The sequence below is a fragment of the Drosophila eugracilis genome, unplaced genomic scaffold (assembly GCF_018153835.1).
Source record: "Drosophila eugracilis isolate 14026-0451.02 unplaced genomic scaffold, ASM1815383v1 contig_1135, whole genome shotgun sequence".
NCBI lineage: Eukaryota > Metazoa > Arthropoda > Insecta > Diptera > Drosophilidae > Drosophila > Drosophila eugracilis.
The window spans coordinates 1-15,775 of NW_024571914.1; the positions used below are offsets into that span (position 1 = coordinate 1).

The following is a 15,775-nucleotide window of genomic DNA, read 5'->3' on the forward strand; positions in this document are numbered from 1 at the left end:
TATGTGGACAAAGAGCGGTGGTGTGAACAGCTGATTTCGCGCCACGCGACAACGCGGCGTATGTGTGATATTTTCGGTTGATTGCTTTCTCAGAAATAAAAACGCTAGCCAAGCATTTCATATTTTTTTCATCGTTTTGTTTTTGCGGCCTTAATTGAAATTGTGACGATTTTCGCCAGAAACTAATTTGTATACTTGTATGGGACAACATTTCTGTGACTAATTTCTAGATTTCAAAGGGAACTTTTAATTGCCGACAAAGCTTTGCAAGACAAAACAAAAATTGAGATCTTTATATATGAAGAATTATTGGGTTTTTTGGGATGCCTTCGATATCTACCAACCAAACAGTAAAATTCGAATCCTTTTTTAATTTCATTAATTTTAATAATATTAAATACTCTTATTAAAAATATTTTAGGTGTAAATGTTTTAAAATCCCAACTCAAATTAAAATACCCATTTTTTTTTTTTTTGATTGCATTTGGTGATTGATTTTTTATGCCTTGGCACTCTTCTTCCGAATTTTCTTCTTATTTACGTAAACAAAGCGAAAGACAAAAGATTTAAATTTGTTCGACTGGAGCAGTTTATTTACCCAAGTTAATTTAATAAAAATCGTTTTGCTTTAAGTAATTAGAGAACTTTATTATTATTGGTTAGATATATTTTATTCAGTAAACTTTCACTTTAAAATTAGCCTTTAGAATACGATATTTATTATTAAGTTTTTAAAATATTTTATTTTTTATGAAATATTTATTTTGGCTTATTTTCACTTCATTTTCAGCGGCTTTGCCGAAAAATGTTTGCATAACACGCACAACCAAACATGCGAATACTATATATATCGCTCATACGCCATATATACAGATGGTCAGTCCGATATTGACATGTTCACGACTCTGCGTGCTCCGAATGTTTTATAATATTTTATTGATTTTTGCAGCTCTATTAATGCCCGACAAATTAACACCGAAACACTAAAAAAATAATAATAAAAAAATAACACTTAGAACGCGCAGCAAACACTTTTCAACTGAACAATAAACACAAAGAGAGCGAGAGAGCAAGCTGCTGCGGAATTTATTTCGCGTTTGTTTTATTTTATGCAACTGCCAAAAACGAAATTGGCAAAACAACAACAAACAGGGCCCGAAAGCGAAAACGAAATGCGGCCAAAATGAATGCAGCACCAAAATAAACCGAAACCGAAGCCAAAGTGAGAAAGAGCCAGAAACGAGTGGCCAAAATGCAATAAATGAAAGAGCAGCTGAGAGAGACGAATGAAAAGAGAGACACTAGAGAGAACTGCATGGGTTCATTTACTTTTTGAAAGCCCAAAAGCGACTATGCAAAAGATGTTCACAAAAAGAGAGAGAAAGAGCGGAGAGAGCTGCAATTATATATTTAATTCATAAAATTGCAGATGAAAACAAAGACCTTAAAAGTCCCAACCATTAGATACCCTTTTAAAAAACAATCGCCCACTAAATTACGCTTTTTTGCTTAACTAAAAATGTATTTAATATTAAATGAAATCGTTAATTAAGTTGCATTAAGTGGTATTTTTTACGAAACTCTTTCTATTTATAAGAGATGTTGTAAATTTTAGAATAAACACAAATAGAATATACCATTTGACATTCCATATGCAGGGCATAAAGAAAGAGAGAAAGAGCGATGCTCCGACTTTCGGCTTACCTTCAACCCATAGAACGAACCAGAAATTGCGTATACGCCACAGGAGAAAGCTTCGCAATCAGCTGTTTGACGAACACGTGAGCGCATCCCTACCAAAAACGGAAAGGAGAGGTGGGGCATATTGAGCATGACTGCTAATTGAAAACAGATGGAATTATGTGGGCAGACGGGTTAGACAATTAAACGGATACAAGGAAAAAAACAAAAGTCCAATGGGATCGTCCAGTGACTCATCCGCATATGTACCAATGTGATGAAATAGGGCCCAAAGTGACCTCTCCTCTGTCATGGAATTGCATAAGAAAGTATGCACGAATGAATGCATCAAGTCAGATAAGGGAACATGGAGGATACAATTAAAACAGATAAAGTAATTAACGACTTATTGAATGGAAATTAACACCTCACAATCGATCACTGATAACTCAAAAGTGAACCACTTAAAAATTCCAAAGATCTTATCGTACCTTTATTTTGAAGACATTCAGACTTCATAAAGATTGTTGAGCTAATAATGAGTAATTATATTTAAAAAAAAAAAAATTCATTTATATAATTATGATGCATTTTTAGAATTTTATTTTTATATTTCAGCAGCCTTTTACTTTTCATTACATATTTCAAAAGAGGATTAAAAAGTGAAGAGATTTGTGTGTTAGCACTTAATAAGTTTTAAGATAATTCCATAAGCACTTTATCATTTTTTAAATCTCTTATTTCGCACTTTGCCCCAGTTAATTGTCACCTTCTTTGTTCTCTGTTCAACCAAATGGTGCAATCAAATCTCAAATCAATGCCAATTAATATATATTTGAAACTCATCGAGCGTGCAATTTTAAAAACAAATAGTAAACAAAACTTTATTACACTGTCAATGAAATTATAAACAATATCGACAAAGACCAGACTTACTGTTATACTTTCTATAGGCATTATAACCAAATACACTACGAAAAATGATCAAAATTAATCTACCCCTCTTTATCTGAGACAATTTGATCTGATGGATACAGAAAATAAACATAAAATTTGTCATATCTATGGGTCACGATTTCTATTATTTTTCATTGTATATTTAATCAAATTAACCTAATTAAAATATAAAGCGTGTACATGACAATTTTCTTTCTGTGCATAAACACCTATACTATAAGACCAGCAATCTATCATTATTTTCAACACTACATATCCTAACAATTTTCACGTTCCGCTTGGGGAAGAAATTTACGCGGTTTGCGTCTGAAAAAAAAGAAATGGCTAAACTTTTTCCGAGTACAAAGGAAATTTCCTCTATTTTTGTTATTTTGCTTCTTCTTTCGGGCGCACATCCAAATCTAAACATGTGACTTGACGGCCCACAGTGGATGACATCATGAGCCGTGGGTGGTGGGCGGTTTATGTAGTGGGCGGTTGGGCTGAGTGATGTTTATCGGGCAGACAGTTGGGCACACACGAACTTGACAAATGAATTATGAAATGCAGAAAGGGTAGGGTGTTTATAAATAGTGACCGAAAAGCTCGATTCGCTTTGAATCTTTTTTTATTTCCCGCTAAATTTGTTTTTGCTTTTATTTTCGAGAATGTCAGAAGCGTTTATTGGCCTCAGGTGAGCCATGACTACTGAGAGGCGAAAGTAAAAGTGATTGAGGGTTCGAATGGGGTCAGGAAGGTGAAAAATGTTGATTGAATGTTGAAGGACATTGCGTTTTACGTTTAAGCATTCTTTTTTGCGTTTGCGAGAGCCCACATCTTTAACAGAAAATCAAAAATGTAGAGAAAACTTTGGTGGTGAATTCTCTTATAAACCAAAAACGGATCTAGTGGTACCTTAAATTTAATTAAAATATTAATTATAATCACTTGCGCTTACTTCGGATCAAAATTTTTGATTTGATTTTACTTTCGAACAGAAAAATGATCTGTTGATCATTAAAAATAAAGCCTGAAAGAAAATTCTTATAAGATTTCAAAACTAATTCATTAAACTAGAAGCCTACTCCCATTTAATCATAAAACTATATACGCGCTAATATTTAAATGTCCCACTTAACTAACATATATTTATAAATAGAATACCAACTTTTAATTAGAAGATCTGAATACATATTTGCAATAGTTGATAAGAGAAAACGTTTTCTATACAATTTGCCAGTCTCTAAATCACGTGATGTTGATAATCGTGAATATCATGATGTCAAAAATTAATTTACTGATGGTCATAAATGAATGGAATTATTTACGAAAATTTCTCTGCCTCGGACACCCACTTCACCCTTCTTCTCTCATTGTGTGACTTTATCAGCAGTGTGAAAGTCGCATCGATAGTGTGTTTGTTTATTTGTGCATTTTGTGCCCAGTGGCCTGCCTATTTTATTTATGCATGTTCTCTTTTGTTTTTGTTTTTGCTCAACAGTCATTACTTTATTGTTGAACTTGTGCGGGCGATAAGAGGGCCTCTTTATTTCACTATCTGCCAAAGAACGGGGCAGCAAATCGCAAGCATAAATCACTTTTCCACAAATTATTCCGTCTGACGCTACGCTGATAAGTGGGAGTATGACATTAAATTAGGGCGAAAGTTTAAAATTTTACATAATGCATTTAGCCGGCTTCTATTTAACCGTTATTTAAAGAGAGAGCGAGATGTAGGAAAGAAGAAGATGACCGACCGGCATAATATCAACGGTACATATGACCGACAACCCCTAAAGGAGGAAAGAGACAGGGAGAGAGTGAAAGACTAATTCGGGGGTGTGTTGTGTTCTCACTCTCTCTCTAACATGTGAGCAGATTTAATTTTTACAACGCCTGTAGTTTACAAATATATTATACATATATTTCACTTACTTTGTTTTTATTCGCGTCGTTTCGACCCCCCACTCACTTTCGTTCGAATTTAGTTGCTAAAATTAAGCCAAAGCACTGAAAGACACTCACAAATACACGCTCGATGTGTGACACGGACGTCACCAGGGCAAAAACAAATACACAGGCAAACAGCTGGCAGCAGCAGCAACAACAATAACTAACTAGAGTGCGACTCATCCAATAAGAAAATATATTTTATTTGATTTATGCAAACGGGCAGCAAACTTTGTATTCTTTTATTTAATCATGCATCACAGCGCACTCGATATTCATTTGCAAAACCGCACGAATTCAGCAAATTTATTGCATTTTTTTGCGATTTTTATTGCATTTTCCCGCTAATGCTTGGAATATCCTTTTTGGAATTATCGGTTAATAACGCGTTCAAAGTCTTCTGTTTTTAACCAAAACACACATAGTTTTATTTTTCGCCGAATATAATTATCCGTTTACTTTGTTGTATAATGACCATGGCAAATACTTGATTTACACATTTTAAAAACAATCTGAAAAATTCGGCAACGGCTACGGCAATAAACTAGAGTTGCCAAGCTCGATAATTTGTTGATATCGTTGTTATACAATTAAAGTATATATATCGATAGTATCGAAATATAGAAAAATGTGTTCTTCCTGTTTGTTTATTACGTGCATTATATTAACAAAATAATATTGTAAGTTGGTATTAGAAAAGAATAGAATGTGTATGTATGTATTTAGTTTAATGAACTATAGTTTCATAGTAGTTTACTTTTGTCTGGAAACATCGTTTACAGTGGCAGCGCTCAAAAAGCGCCATCAAATTCAAAAAAAAAAAAAATTACACAAAAGGAAGATATACTTTTTATAAAGTCCAAATTAAATTATTATTTTTATATTAAATCCATTTGCCTTTGTAAGGTCAAGTTACTTTTATCAGGTTTTTAAATAAATGCTAGTAGATGGGGTTTCTAAAAAATACAACATACAATAATACAAAAAACATGTTTTAATTATAAACTATAGCATTAAATGATTGAATTATCCTGTATGTCAGAGACCCTAAGGTCCGTTGTAAACTTTTGGAAAATATTGGTTATTTTTCTAATATGTATCAATAATTTAGTAAACTTAGAACGACTGTTTATGGTTTGCAGATCAAGTACCGAATGCTGTGTTCGTTATAGCTAAAATCCTTTGTACGATTAGCAGTTCCAGGAAAAATGAAATGTTGGCGCAGCAGCCACTTGAGGCTAAAGCGTTGTCTTCTCTAAATTTGTTTATATACATTAGACTAAGCAATCATCTAGTAAATTCTAAGAATTCAGTTTCTTTTTTTCTTCGAGCAACTTGCCCTCGACAGGTGGCTTCTTTGTCGAAGCCACAGGCGCCTTCTTGCCGTAAAGCATATCCACAAAGAGGGCGGCGAATACCAGGACAGCTCCAAGCCATTGGCGGGCAATAAGGACATTTCCAAACAGCAGGACAGAGCACAGTACGGTGAAGAACTTTCTCGTGGTTGTTACCACTGAGCAGGCCAATGGTCCAAAGTTGGCCACCATCAAAAAGATAAAGAACTGGCCAAGAACACCGCACACAGCAATTAGCGACAAATGAGTCCAGGCTTCGGGATGGCGGACGGTAAAGTACAAGAACTCTTTGGCCTCACCTAGAAAATGTTTTTAAGTTTTTATTTTTATCTACATATCCATTATTCAACTTATTATTATATTTCAATTGCATTAAGTACTAAAAAATTTAAAAACTTAAATAAGAATTAAGTGCTTTAAGTGATTTTCTTTAAATAAAAATCTTGACAGTTTTTTTTCCGATTCTAAGAATATCAAAAAACTAAAAGGGCAACTTCTACTGTCTACAAAAACTTATAACCAACAAAAAAAAAACCAAAATTCAGGCTAACAACTCACCTGTAAAAACCATGGCAGCGCCCAGCATTAGGGTGCTCCAAAAGTTCATGGCTTTCATCATTTGCTGGCCCGAAGGCGCACTTGCCGCGCGAATACGCTCCTGCACTGCTCCAGTCAACCCATCCATGGAGAGGCTGAGAAAGAGCAACACCTCGCCGAGGAGCGTCGTCTCAGCCGGCAAATTTGATACCTTGCCTTCCTTGTACATAAACAGGATTACTCCCAATACAATAGTCAGCACGCAGGCATAACGAGTCCAGCTGTAGGATTTCCTGCCAATAAGAACGCCCAGGATCATAACGGGAATGGGTTTGGCAGATTTGCCGACAACGGCAGTTGGATAGGGAACCCAGCGCATGGCCATATTAGTTGAAACCATAGCCAAAAGATAGGTCAGTGAACAAGCCACGTAGGAGCCCGCGTTGGTGGTGTCCTCTTTCTGCGGCCGCACGGTCAAGAGAACTATAGGCCGATAATCAGTAAAAATTAGCCGACAATAATCTGTTATTTCTTACCCTTGGCAAACACATAGTTGCAGAGGCACTGCACCCAAACCAGAGCCAAGGCATAGGTAAAGCGTTCGCCAACGGATCCATCCGTCTGGACCTCCTCGCCATAGCGACCCCTCGTCAATTTCTCCTGAACAATACCGTACAAGAAGTAGCATACAAAGATTCCCACGGCGTAGATTACAAAGCGGCTGCGTTCCGGCAGATTCATGGCGGGCGTGGTTGGGAGTTTTTGATTTACTGTCGATTGAGTTGGATTTAATGCACGATTGTCGCCAGTTGGCATACACCGGAGGCGGCTGGAAGTGCCGTGATTCGACGTTAACTATCAAGTAATCAAATCAAATACGTGGTCAGTGTTGGGGGTTAAGATGTCTTGTAGCCAAATTTGGCTAAATGGTTATAAGTGAGAAAAATTTAAAACTTTTTTAGCTATAGCCAAAAAGTACACATTTTCCTATCCCCTTAATTGTTCACAAACATTAAGCAAGGTTTACAACAAAATGTTCATTTGTTAAAGAAATTGATTGTTTTGTTGAACATCATTTTGTTAAAACAGACTTTTTTTTCATCGTATTAGCTGATTATTGGCGTGCAAAAGTTGGCAACACTACAGGTGGTAAATAGCGGGGGCTATTTACAGTGTGACCGTAAGCCGATTTGTTTTTATCGATTTGATTTTATTTTGCGCGCGAAACAAACTTATAAAAAATTTAAAAACAAATTACATTTGCGTTTTCTTTTCTTATAAGTTACATGTTTAAAGAATATTGGTATTTGTAAGGACCAGCAAAATCATCGGAAAATTTATGTTTTTAATAATTATAAAGTTTATGTTTACATCAGAAATTTCATTTCGTTTATTTGGTTTAAAAATATAATTGCAAAATACAATAAACTATAGTCCCACATACACGTACGTATATGTGATCTTCTTTTTGTTATACTGGTAATGCACTTGAAGTTCTTGTTTTTAGTGAATGCAGCCCGTACCCATACAAAATACGCCCCCATGCGTAATACTGTCCATCCGGCGTAAGCGCCTAGACAACAACAAACAAGCGATTATCGTCTTAAATAGCAACAGTTAAGCGGTAATTAGTAAATTATAAAAGTGAATGGCGACTAGACCTTAAAAAACTATAAAAATGAGAGATAAACAAAAACACAGTTAAAAACGAAAAGTGAAAAACCGAAGAGGGAAGGAACGGCGCGCCTACAGCGGGACCTGCATGGGCGGTAGCCATGTGTAGAATAGAATGTAGGCCGCGCTGGAAACCACATTCGAAGAGTCAAGGGCGGAGACGATCTGATCGTCGAACTTGAACCACTTTCCGTAGTTGGCGCTCTTGCAGAAGGCCGTATAGTGGCCGCCTTCCATGGTTCCGTAGTGATTGGAAACGGCATAGAGCTGATAGGTTTTGGGCGTAACCGCCCGCGATTCCGCCCGGGCTATGTAGGGATTCATATCCAAGTTTTCCAATGGGAAGCGAAGATAGTTTTGCTTCTTCATGTAAGCGCCCGAATTGCTGGGATCTGCATAGAACCTGCAAAGGATTGGACAAAATAAAATCAAGTACTGATACATAATAAGCTATACTTACCGCTTCAGATGAACTACTAGCACTGGAGGCAGCTTGGAAATATCCAGCTTCTTGATGGCATCTCTTTTCGTCTTACAACTAGGACAGTTCCAGCCGTGTATGCGCTCCCCGCTAAAGTACATGTCCATGCATTGGTTCAGCTGGCAGACATTTGAATTGGGCGGCAGCTCCAGGCTGAGATTCGAGAAGCTCTCATAAGTGGCCGACTCCTTATGACAGGTTACGCACTTGACGGTGCTTTTCATCTGGCCGTAGAATAAATGCAGAATCATGCTTTCCTTGGCCTTGGTAAACTCCAGCCAAGCCTTCTCCGAGGCACTGATCATTTCTCGCTGACGGGACACATGGAGTGTCTGAAGATCCGAGTGCAGCCAGTCCATTAAGATGGTGAGGAAACTCGTGAGAGTCCTGCTGGTCAACGCCTCGGAAGATCTTTTGGTATTGTCCGACAACGTACTGTAACGAAAAATGTAGCCTTTAGTACGTCTAAAAAATGATTTTGTTGATGACCTACCCTTAAATCCCGACTAGCCACACATTTGTACTGTCCGTTCCAAAGCTCCTTGATGAGTGCCGCCACCTCCTCGATCACCTGGCCATTGGTTTTGTTGCTCCTGCTGATGTTGTTCTTGTATTTGTCCGAGATGCAGTATTCCGTCAACTGAGGCGTATTACTTAGGCATTGCAAGATGCTGTTCATATAACATGTATTGCCCAGATTTTTCAATCCCGTCAATCCGCGACCCTGAAAAATTGCATACATATGAGTATTATTACCAATTCAAAGCCAGTTTGATTCCCAAAAGTTACTCGTCGCAGCGGAAAGATGGAGCTATAAATGCTGTAGGTAGGCGGAGCTGTTGGCAGCTGGAGCTTCACGCCCGCCACACAAATCATTCGCGGAATCCTGTCTTCTGCTGTTTTTGATCAACAGTATGGCAATTGTACGTTTCTTTGGTTTGAACATGCTTTGAGTGCGGATGGCGAGCGACTGAGAGTGGGAAATACCCACAAAGCACGGCCAACGTCTGGGCGGGTGTCTTCGAAACGTGACCCATTGGCTATTGATTTGGCTCGTGTGGCGGCTATATTTAGGCCCTCGGTGTGAGTCAACCACCCCTAAATCATCACTTACCACATTGTGACCAATGACTGGCGAGAAATCACGGATCCGTTGCGATGTTCTTTCCACACTCCTCTGCTGTGGTTTCATCGCTCTATCGAATGTCGGCTTCTCCACCCTCGTGGGGGCAAGCGGCGGATCCTCGCCAGTTAGATGCGTTAGAGATTCCAGGCTATCGGAGAGGTCCTGTAAATCCTCCAAGTTTCTGTCCGGAGATGGAGGAGTTGGAGGTCGGGGCTTGTAGTGTTTTTTGGTCTCACGAGCGATCGCCAAAAGGCGCTCCCGCTCTTGACGTTCCAGCTCGTGTTGCTCATCGAGACGCTGACGTTCACGAATTTTGGATTCGATGTTTCTCGTAGCCTCAACTTCCTTTTGCGATAGCTGCTGTGTTACATTTTGCTGCTCCTGAATGCGACTAAGTTCTTCTCGCAGTCGATTGTTTTCCACTATCTGCAGGAGAATCAAACATTTATTTTTCGACAATTTATTAAATTACGGATCTTACGTAGTCCTGGGCCTTGCTCTCCAGTTGGAGAATTCTAAAATGCAACTCCTGTCCCTCGGTGGCATTCAAGCCATCACCTTCGGCTGCCTGACGCTTCCACATCCTAGATGCCTTTTCCAATTGCTCATCGTTCTGCTCCGCCCGTTGCAGAAACTCTGCCTGATCACGCATGATCTCATCGATAGGTTTGGCCTGTTGGGGAGGTCGGGACAGTCCCTGGTCGTAAGTTCGAGGGGCCGTGGGCTTGTTAGCTCTATTGATGTCCGGCCTTGGTTTGAAGTCCTTCGCACTGATGTCTTCCTTCATGGTAATGTCGTGGATTGAGGGATACTCGATATCGTCGATAGTATCAATGACGTTATTGTTTTGCTGCGGTGCCTGCACACTTGGATTGGTGCAGTGGGTGGGGTACATCATAATGAAGTACTCGTACCCACCCTCGACGATCTGGATGGGTGAGCGGTACGTCACATCGGGATCCCACTGTTAGAAAAGAGTATTAGATGTTTTCTATGGTTTAAGTACACTATTATTTACATTTTTTAGGATATCCAGCAGCGTGGAAATGGCTGTATTGGGCGCAGGCTGAGCATCCTTGGTATTCCAGTCAATTAGAACTACCGAATCTTTCACAGATCGCGATGCCCACGAGGCCTTGCCGCTGCTGCTAAGACGAGCCTGCAGTCTGCCAGCCGACATGCTACAAGATATGTGGAAGCAGGAGTTAGTAACCATTTAGTATCTTAAGTGTATTAACAACTTACCCTAGTGTTATCAGCTCCTCGGGCACGTTGAAAGAGCAGTAGTAGGTGAGATGAGAGGTCTCATAGTCGGCGCTCGGTCGGCAGTCCATCACCAGAACCGATTTCTCTTGCATGCGCCGGTACAGCTCCTGGCAGGTAATAAGCCCCAGTTTGGCGTAATCCGTGGACTGCGTTACCGGTGAGTCCAGACTTACTCTTCCATTGCAAACTAGGTCGCCAGCAATTGGTTCCGTCGGCTGCCGTTGCTGAGCATAACGAAGTCGCAGGGAGTCAATAATCACCTCCAGCGTATCCATTATGCGACGATTCGACTCGGTGTCGCCTAACATCTGGCGCACCGTCGTCTTGTGGCTGGCGTAATCGGATTTTTTGTGAATTGCCGTCAGCATGTTGAAGTACTTCATGTAAGTGATATACGCAAGTTCTTCGTCGCCATCCAGTCTGTATTCCTCGGCGGTCATATACAATTTGCGGGCCGTATTCAACAGGCTAAGAAAAATATCAGGTTAATAAAAATAACCCTATCAGCACTAAATCAGGGTGTCCACTTACATTTTCATGCCCTTGCTGCGCAGATCCGGAATGATGGACATCTTTTCCAGGTCCTCCATGTTGGAGCTCATGTGCAGCTTCTTTAACTTTGCCATTTTTTTTTGGCGTTGCTTTTCTCGGGGATGGTGTTATTTCGATCGCGGGGCTGGTATTATCTCCAGTTTCACAGTTTTCATAGCAGAAAATTTCTCACTCTGCGGGCTGGGCTGCAACAACAAAATTACTTGTTATTTTGCAAGAAAATTATCGATAGACTCGGATCTACTAAAACTATCGATTGGAGTTGTCAGAGAGCAAGCTGTTTCTAGATTACACAAAACAAACTAATGTTCATATTTAATTGTTATTATTAGTATCATATTCAACGTAATGTTATTATTCAGCTTACGTAATAATAACTACTGTTTCAAAGTAAATTAACTATTTCGTAAAATAATTCATAGTATAGCGTTGGCGTATTTATTTGCTTTTTGGCGGGAAATAAGCTGAAATGATAACACTGTGTACTATGCGTAGACAAGTTGTATTCCCCAGCTGATAACTTCTTGTTGTCTATTTGGAAAATAAAAACTTATCAATGGGTAGGACTTCGAAGGACAAGAGAGACATCTTTTACCGACTTGCCAAGGAGCAGGGATGGCGGGCGCGGAGTGCCTTTAAGCTTCTCCAGGCAGAGGAGACGTTTCACTTGTTAGAAGGTGCAGTTCGAAACTCGTGTTTTTTTAATTTATGCTAAAGATCTATATATTTCAGGTCTCACTCGTGCCGTTGATTTGTGCGCAGCTCCTGGCAGTTGGTCACAAGTGTTGGCCAAGCGCATGTATGAGCCATTACCGACGGAGGAGCGTGAAAAGGTAAAAATCATCGCCGTGGACCTACAGGGAATGGCTCCAATTGAAGGCGTCACACAACTCCGAGCGGACATCAGCAAGGAATCAACAGCGAAGGCCATTATCGAGTTCTTTGGCGGAGAGAAGGCACAGATTGTGGTTAGCGATGGAGCTCCCGATTCCACGGGCATGCACGACTTTGACGCTTATGTTCAGGGGGAGCTGCTTCTATCTGCCCTAAGCATATCCACCTTCATCCTGGAAAAGGGAGGCTCATTCGTGTCGAAAATCTACAGGGCAGACAGGACCAGCCGGTTGTATACGCAGCTCAAGCGATTCTTTAAGGATGTGTGTGTATTCAAGCCCTCGGCATCCCGAAACTCAAGCATCGAAGCTTTTGTTGTGGCCCGACAGTTTTGTCTGCCCGAAGGCTATAAGCCCTGCAACCTGACCACCGAATGGCATGATCATCCCGAGACCTGGGTGTGCCGGAAAAAGGAGAACCCGCCTGTTGTTCACGTTCCGTTCGTTGCTTACAAAGGAGATCTGGATTCGGATCGTACATACGTCTTGGTAAGTTTTTCTTTGCCTTTTTCAGTTACAAAAAGGTTGTAAACTGTTCTGTTTCAGGGTGCAGATTATGTTTACAAGGAACCAGTTCAGCAACCTTTGACTGCCGCCTATCAAGATATCCTTAAGAAAACAAGTCAAGTCAACATAAAATATGAAGGAATCAAAATTATACACGACGAGGAATTGTTTAAGGAATTTTACGATGCTGGCGTTTGTCTAAGTCCGGATAATTCTGAACCAAAATAATTGAAAACAAAGATATAATAGATTTAATATGAAAACTTTAATAATAAGGAAAACACCGAGTCTGGGAAGGAAGGAGCACAATCAATTTATCAATCAATTAGGGAATGTTTAACGTTCTGTACTGCAGCTAAAAATAAATAGCCAAAGCACAAACTTGTAGTTAATCAGTGTTGTATATTTTAAAAACAAACTTTTAAAAACTTCATCTTATACGTCTTTTGTTTAACCTTTTCGATTATATATTTTTGGCATTAAAACAAGAAATAACATTTACGTGATATAAACTCTAGGATCACAGCGACATAATCTTGTCTAGTTCCTTTTCTTCTTTGGCAGCCGATTTTTTGCGAGCCTTGGCTCTAGCCTTTTGAGCGTATTTACATCGGCGGCGGAACTCTTCATTTTGGGCACCAGTCCATTTCTTATTTCTTGTTTGCCGACTCATTGGAACTTGTTTAACGGGCTCTGATTTTGGCACCGCCACTTTCCGACGTTGAACAGACCGACCGTTGGTCTTTGCTGGAAATGCGCAAGGTAGCAACTGGAGTTCCTCGTGCAGGCGCCCACATAATGTGGGTGCGATTGGAAGGTAACTGCTTTGCGTAAGAAAAACTTGGTCACTGGGAGAAGTTTCCGTGAGTAGTTGGTGGAGTTTGAAGCTCTTGGCCGTGGCCTGCGTAGTAGCTTGGCACAGAAGAAATTTATCCTTGTACTTGGGTGAGTATCGTAGCAGGTATTCCCCGATAGGTACCGTATCCAATAGCTTCAGGAACTCGTACAAATTGGAAAGCACTTGCGGCATACTCGTGTTGTAATAGTCACGTAGCTGTTGCTCCAGCGACATAAGCGTGAACTTCTCCTCCAGCATGGGCCTAAAGTCCCGCATCGATATGCGTGTACAATGACCCATATCTGATTGCAGAAGCTTTAAATGTAGCCATGCACTTATCAACTCATATTTAGACATAATTTCGCAGCCACAATCTGGTTTATTCTCTAGCTTAATAAAGTGGCATCCAAATGGCTCCTTGCCTTGTGAATCTTTAACTGCTGGTATGGATAGTGTGCTAAAGACTTGAAACTGTTTATTTTCATCGCCTTCGCCCTCGGTCTTACATTTGAGGATCCAACTGACTAGACCAGTATTTGTGCTTCCTTCCAAGATGTCTGAAGATTGTTGATCAATTGCATGGGGATTATAGGCCATCTGAAGATCAATAGAAGGAATCTCACAGGTAGACTTATCTGCAACTTCTCTGACTGCTCTATTCGGTTCAAAATCTAACCATTTGGCTTGTCCAGGCTGAGATATATAAGTTTCAAAGGCATGTTTAAGGAGCAAACTGTTGGTATGCCAACCACAGTTGCGGGCGGGAAATGGAGCCTGGAATTCCATGCACTTGTGTTTACTCATTGAAGATTCTTTCAAACTGACAAACATTTCTGTTGGTAGATCAATGTATGCTCCGGTGGTCAACAGCATCAAGAGGGAGTCCAGCGGCAAAACCAAGACATCACCATTTTCCAGCTCCTGGTTCTTCTCTTCATCTTGCAAAATCTTAGCTGGCTCCTTGGTTTCTCTAACAGCGTACCGATCCAAACGGACTCTTAAAGTGCGAAACGTTTCTTGGCTCACATCTAGTCCTTGACAGAGTCTTACCCGACCTGCAATTCGTTCTAGTTCCACCTGCTCTATACTGGCGGTCTGAGAGTTGAGACTCTTGCACTGCGACAACTGTGGAAGACCGGAAAAGGTCACATATGACTCATTGGGATATGCTTTTAGCAGTTTTCTGGCTTTTAGCTCGTACCACATTCTGTAGATCGCCACTAGACTCTTCATGGCAGCATAGACAATTTCCTTGCGACCGTGCTCATGGTCATGTATGTGTTTTTGAACTCTTTGCTGCTCGTTGCAGCGCTTCTTTTCTGTTGCCTGCCATACAACGAAATCACCTTCATCGACAGGTTCATTTCGCTGCCAGGCTAAAAGTACTCTTATACATGCGGCCTGCTGCTTGAGATTCAACTCCGAGTGCTGATCCAGTGGATTAGGAAAGCTGTAGCCGGAACTGTCACTAGAATGGTCGCAAGTCGTACTACCCGGAATCTCGTTGGTTCGAGGATCTTTTAGGGCTGTGTTGCGGTTATAGGATTTGAAGACATCTGAGGGTTCCTGGAGTTCCATGCGTAGGATTTCTGGATCCACTTCATTCAGAAACGTATAGAGCGAATCGTCAACATGCTCGAAGGATTTGTTGAAGTGTTTGTAAGATGGCTTATTGCGAAATATCGGCTTTCCCTCGTACAAAGGAATGTCCTTGTCCATATTGGATAAGTCCTGGTAACTCCTTTGAGAAAGTAGTTAGTTCTTTGAATAAAAACTTTCGGTTCAAAGTAGTTACAGATGGCAGTGGTCATCCATAGTTTGGATATGTATAGTGTATATAGTGTATCGTATATACATAGAAATGCTTATAACAAATACATAAATACAATTTACTCTCTTCAAACGAAAATTGTGGTTTGACGTTTTTATTCAATGCTTGTAAGAGTGACCATAGCACGCTGTCGAAAAAAACCTGTTGAT

General features: G+C 40.2%; 4 protein-coding genes across 4 annotated transcripts; 1 reads left to right on the forward strand and 3 right to left on the reverse strand.

Annotated features, from left to right (window-relative positions):
* Positions 1-5,419: 5,419 nt before the first annotated feature.
* Positions 5,420-7,371, reverse strand: LOC108110196 (solute carrier family 35 member B1 homolog). Its single transcript, XM_017219157.2, has 3 exons — positions 6,995-7,371; positions 6,480-6,941; positions 5,420-6,220 (listed from the first exon to the last, which is right to left on the reverse strand). Exons 1-3 carry the CDS (start codon positions 7,272-7,274, stop codon positions 5,868-5,870), a joined length of 1,095 nt encoding a protein of 364 aa, XP_017074646.2. The 5' UTR covers positions 7,275-7,371; the 3' UTR covers positions 5,420-5,867.
* A 453-nt stretch (positions 7,372-7,824) lies between these two features.
* On the reverse strand, positions 7,825-11,757 carry LOC108110192 (ubiquitin carboxyl-terminal hydrolase 8). Its single transcript, XM_017219152.2, is given in 9 exon segments — positions 7,825-8,535; positions 8,593-8,987; positions 8,989-9,048; positions 9,107-9,337; positions 9,728-10,165; positions 10,221-10,703; positions 10,758-10,920; positions 10,985-11,473; positions 11,537-11,757. Coding segments are annotated over 9 exon segments (2,685 nt in total). The 5' UTR covers positions 11,632-11,757; the 3' UTR covers positions 7,825-8,204.
* Positions 11,758-12,036: 279 nt separating this feature from the next.
* On the forward strand, positions 12,037-13,333 carry LOC108110244 (putative tRNA (cytidine(32)/guanosine(34)-2'-O)-methyltransferase 2). The gene is made up of 3 exons (XM_017219231.2): positions 12,037-12,234; positions 12,290-12,939; positions 12,997-13,333. The coding sequence occupies exons 1-3, from the start codon at positions 12,114-12,116 to the stop codon at positions 13,183-13,185; spliced, it is 960 nt and encodes a 319-aa protein (XP_017074720.2). The 5' UTR covers positions 12,037-12,113; the 3' UTR covers positions 13,186-13,333.
* LOC108110243 (little elongation complex subunit 2) lies at positions 13,204-15,718 on the reverse strand. The gene has a single exon (XM_017219230.2). It carries the CDS (start codon positions 15,512-15,514, stop codon positions 13,478-13,480), a length of 2,037 nt encoding a protein of 678 aa, XP_017074719.2. The 5' UTR covers positions 15,515-15,718; the 3' UTR covers positions 13,204-13,477.
* Between the last annotated feature and the right edge of the window lie 57 nt (positions 15,719-15,775).

Bases quoted from the DNA above. Each gene is read 5' to 3' on its own strand.
- LOC108110196 (XM_017219157.2), bottom strand. From the start codon at position 7,274: ATGCCAACTGGCGACAATCGTGCATTAAATCCAACTCAATCGACAGTA. The intron at 6,942-6,994 runs GTAAGAAATAAC...ATCGGCCTATAG, and splicing joins CAACTATGTGTTTGCCAAGG to TTCTCTTGACCGTGCGGCCG. The intron at 6,221-6,479 runs GTGAGTTGTTAG...AACATTTTCTAG, and splicing joins CGCTGCCATGGTTTTTACAG to GTGAGGCCAAAGAGTTCTTG.
- LOC108110244 (XM_017219231.2), top strand. From the start codon at position 12,114: ATGGGTAGGACTTCGAAGGACAAGAGAGACATCTTTTACCGACTTGCC. The intron at 12,235-12,289 runs GTGCAGTTCGAA...TATATATTTCAG, and splicing joins GACGTTTCACTTGTTAGAAG to GTCTCACTCGTGCCGTTGAT. The intron at 12,940-12,996 runs GTAAGTTTTTCT...GTTCTGTTTCAG, and splicing joins CGGATCGTACATACGTCTTG to GGTGCAGATTATGTTTACAA.
- LOC108110243 (XM_017219230.2), bottom strand. From the start codon at position 15,514: ATGGACAAGGACATTCCTTTGTACGAGGGAAAGCCGATATTTCGCAAT.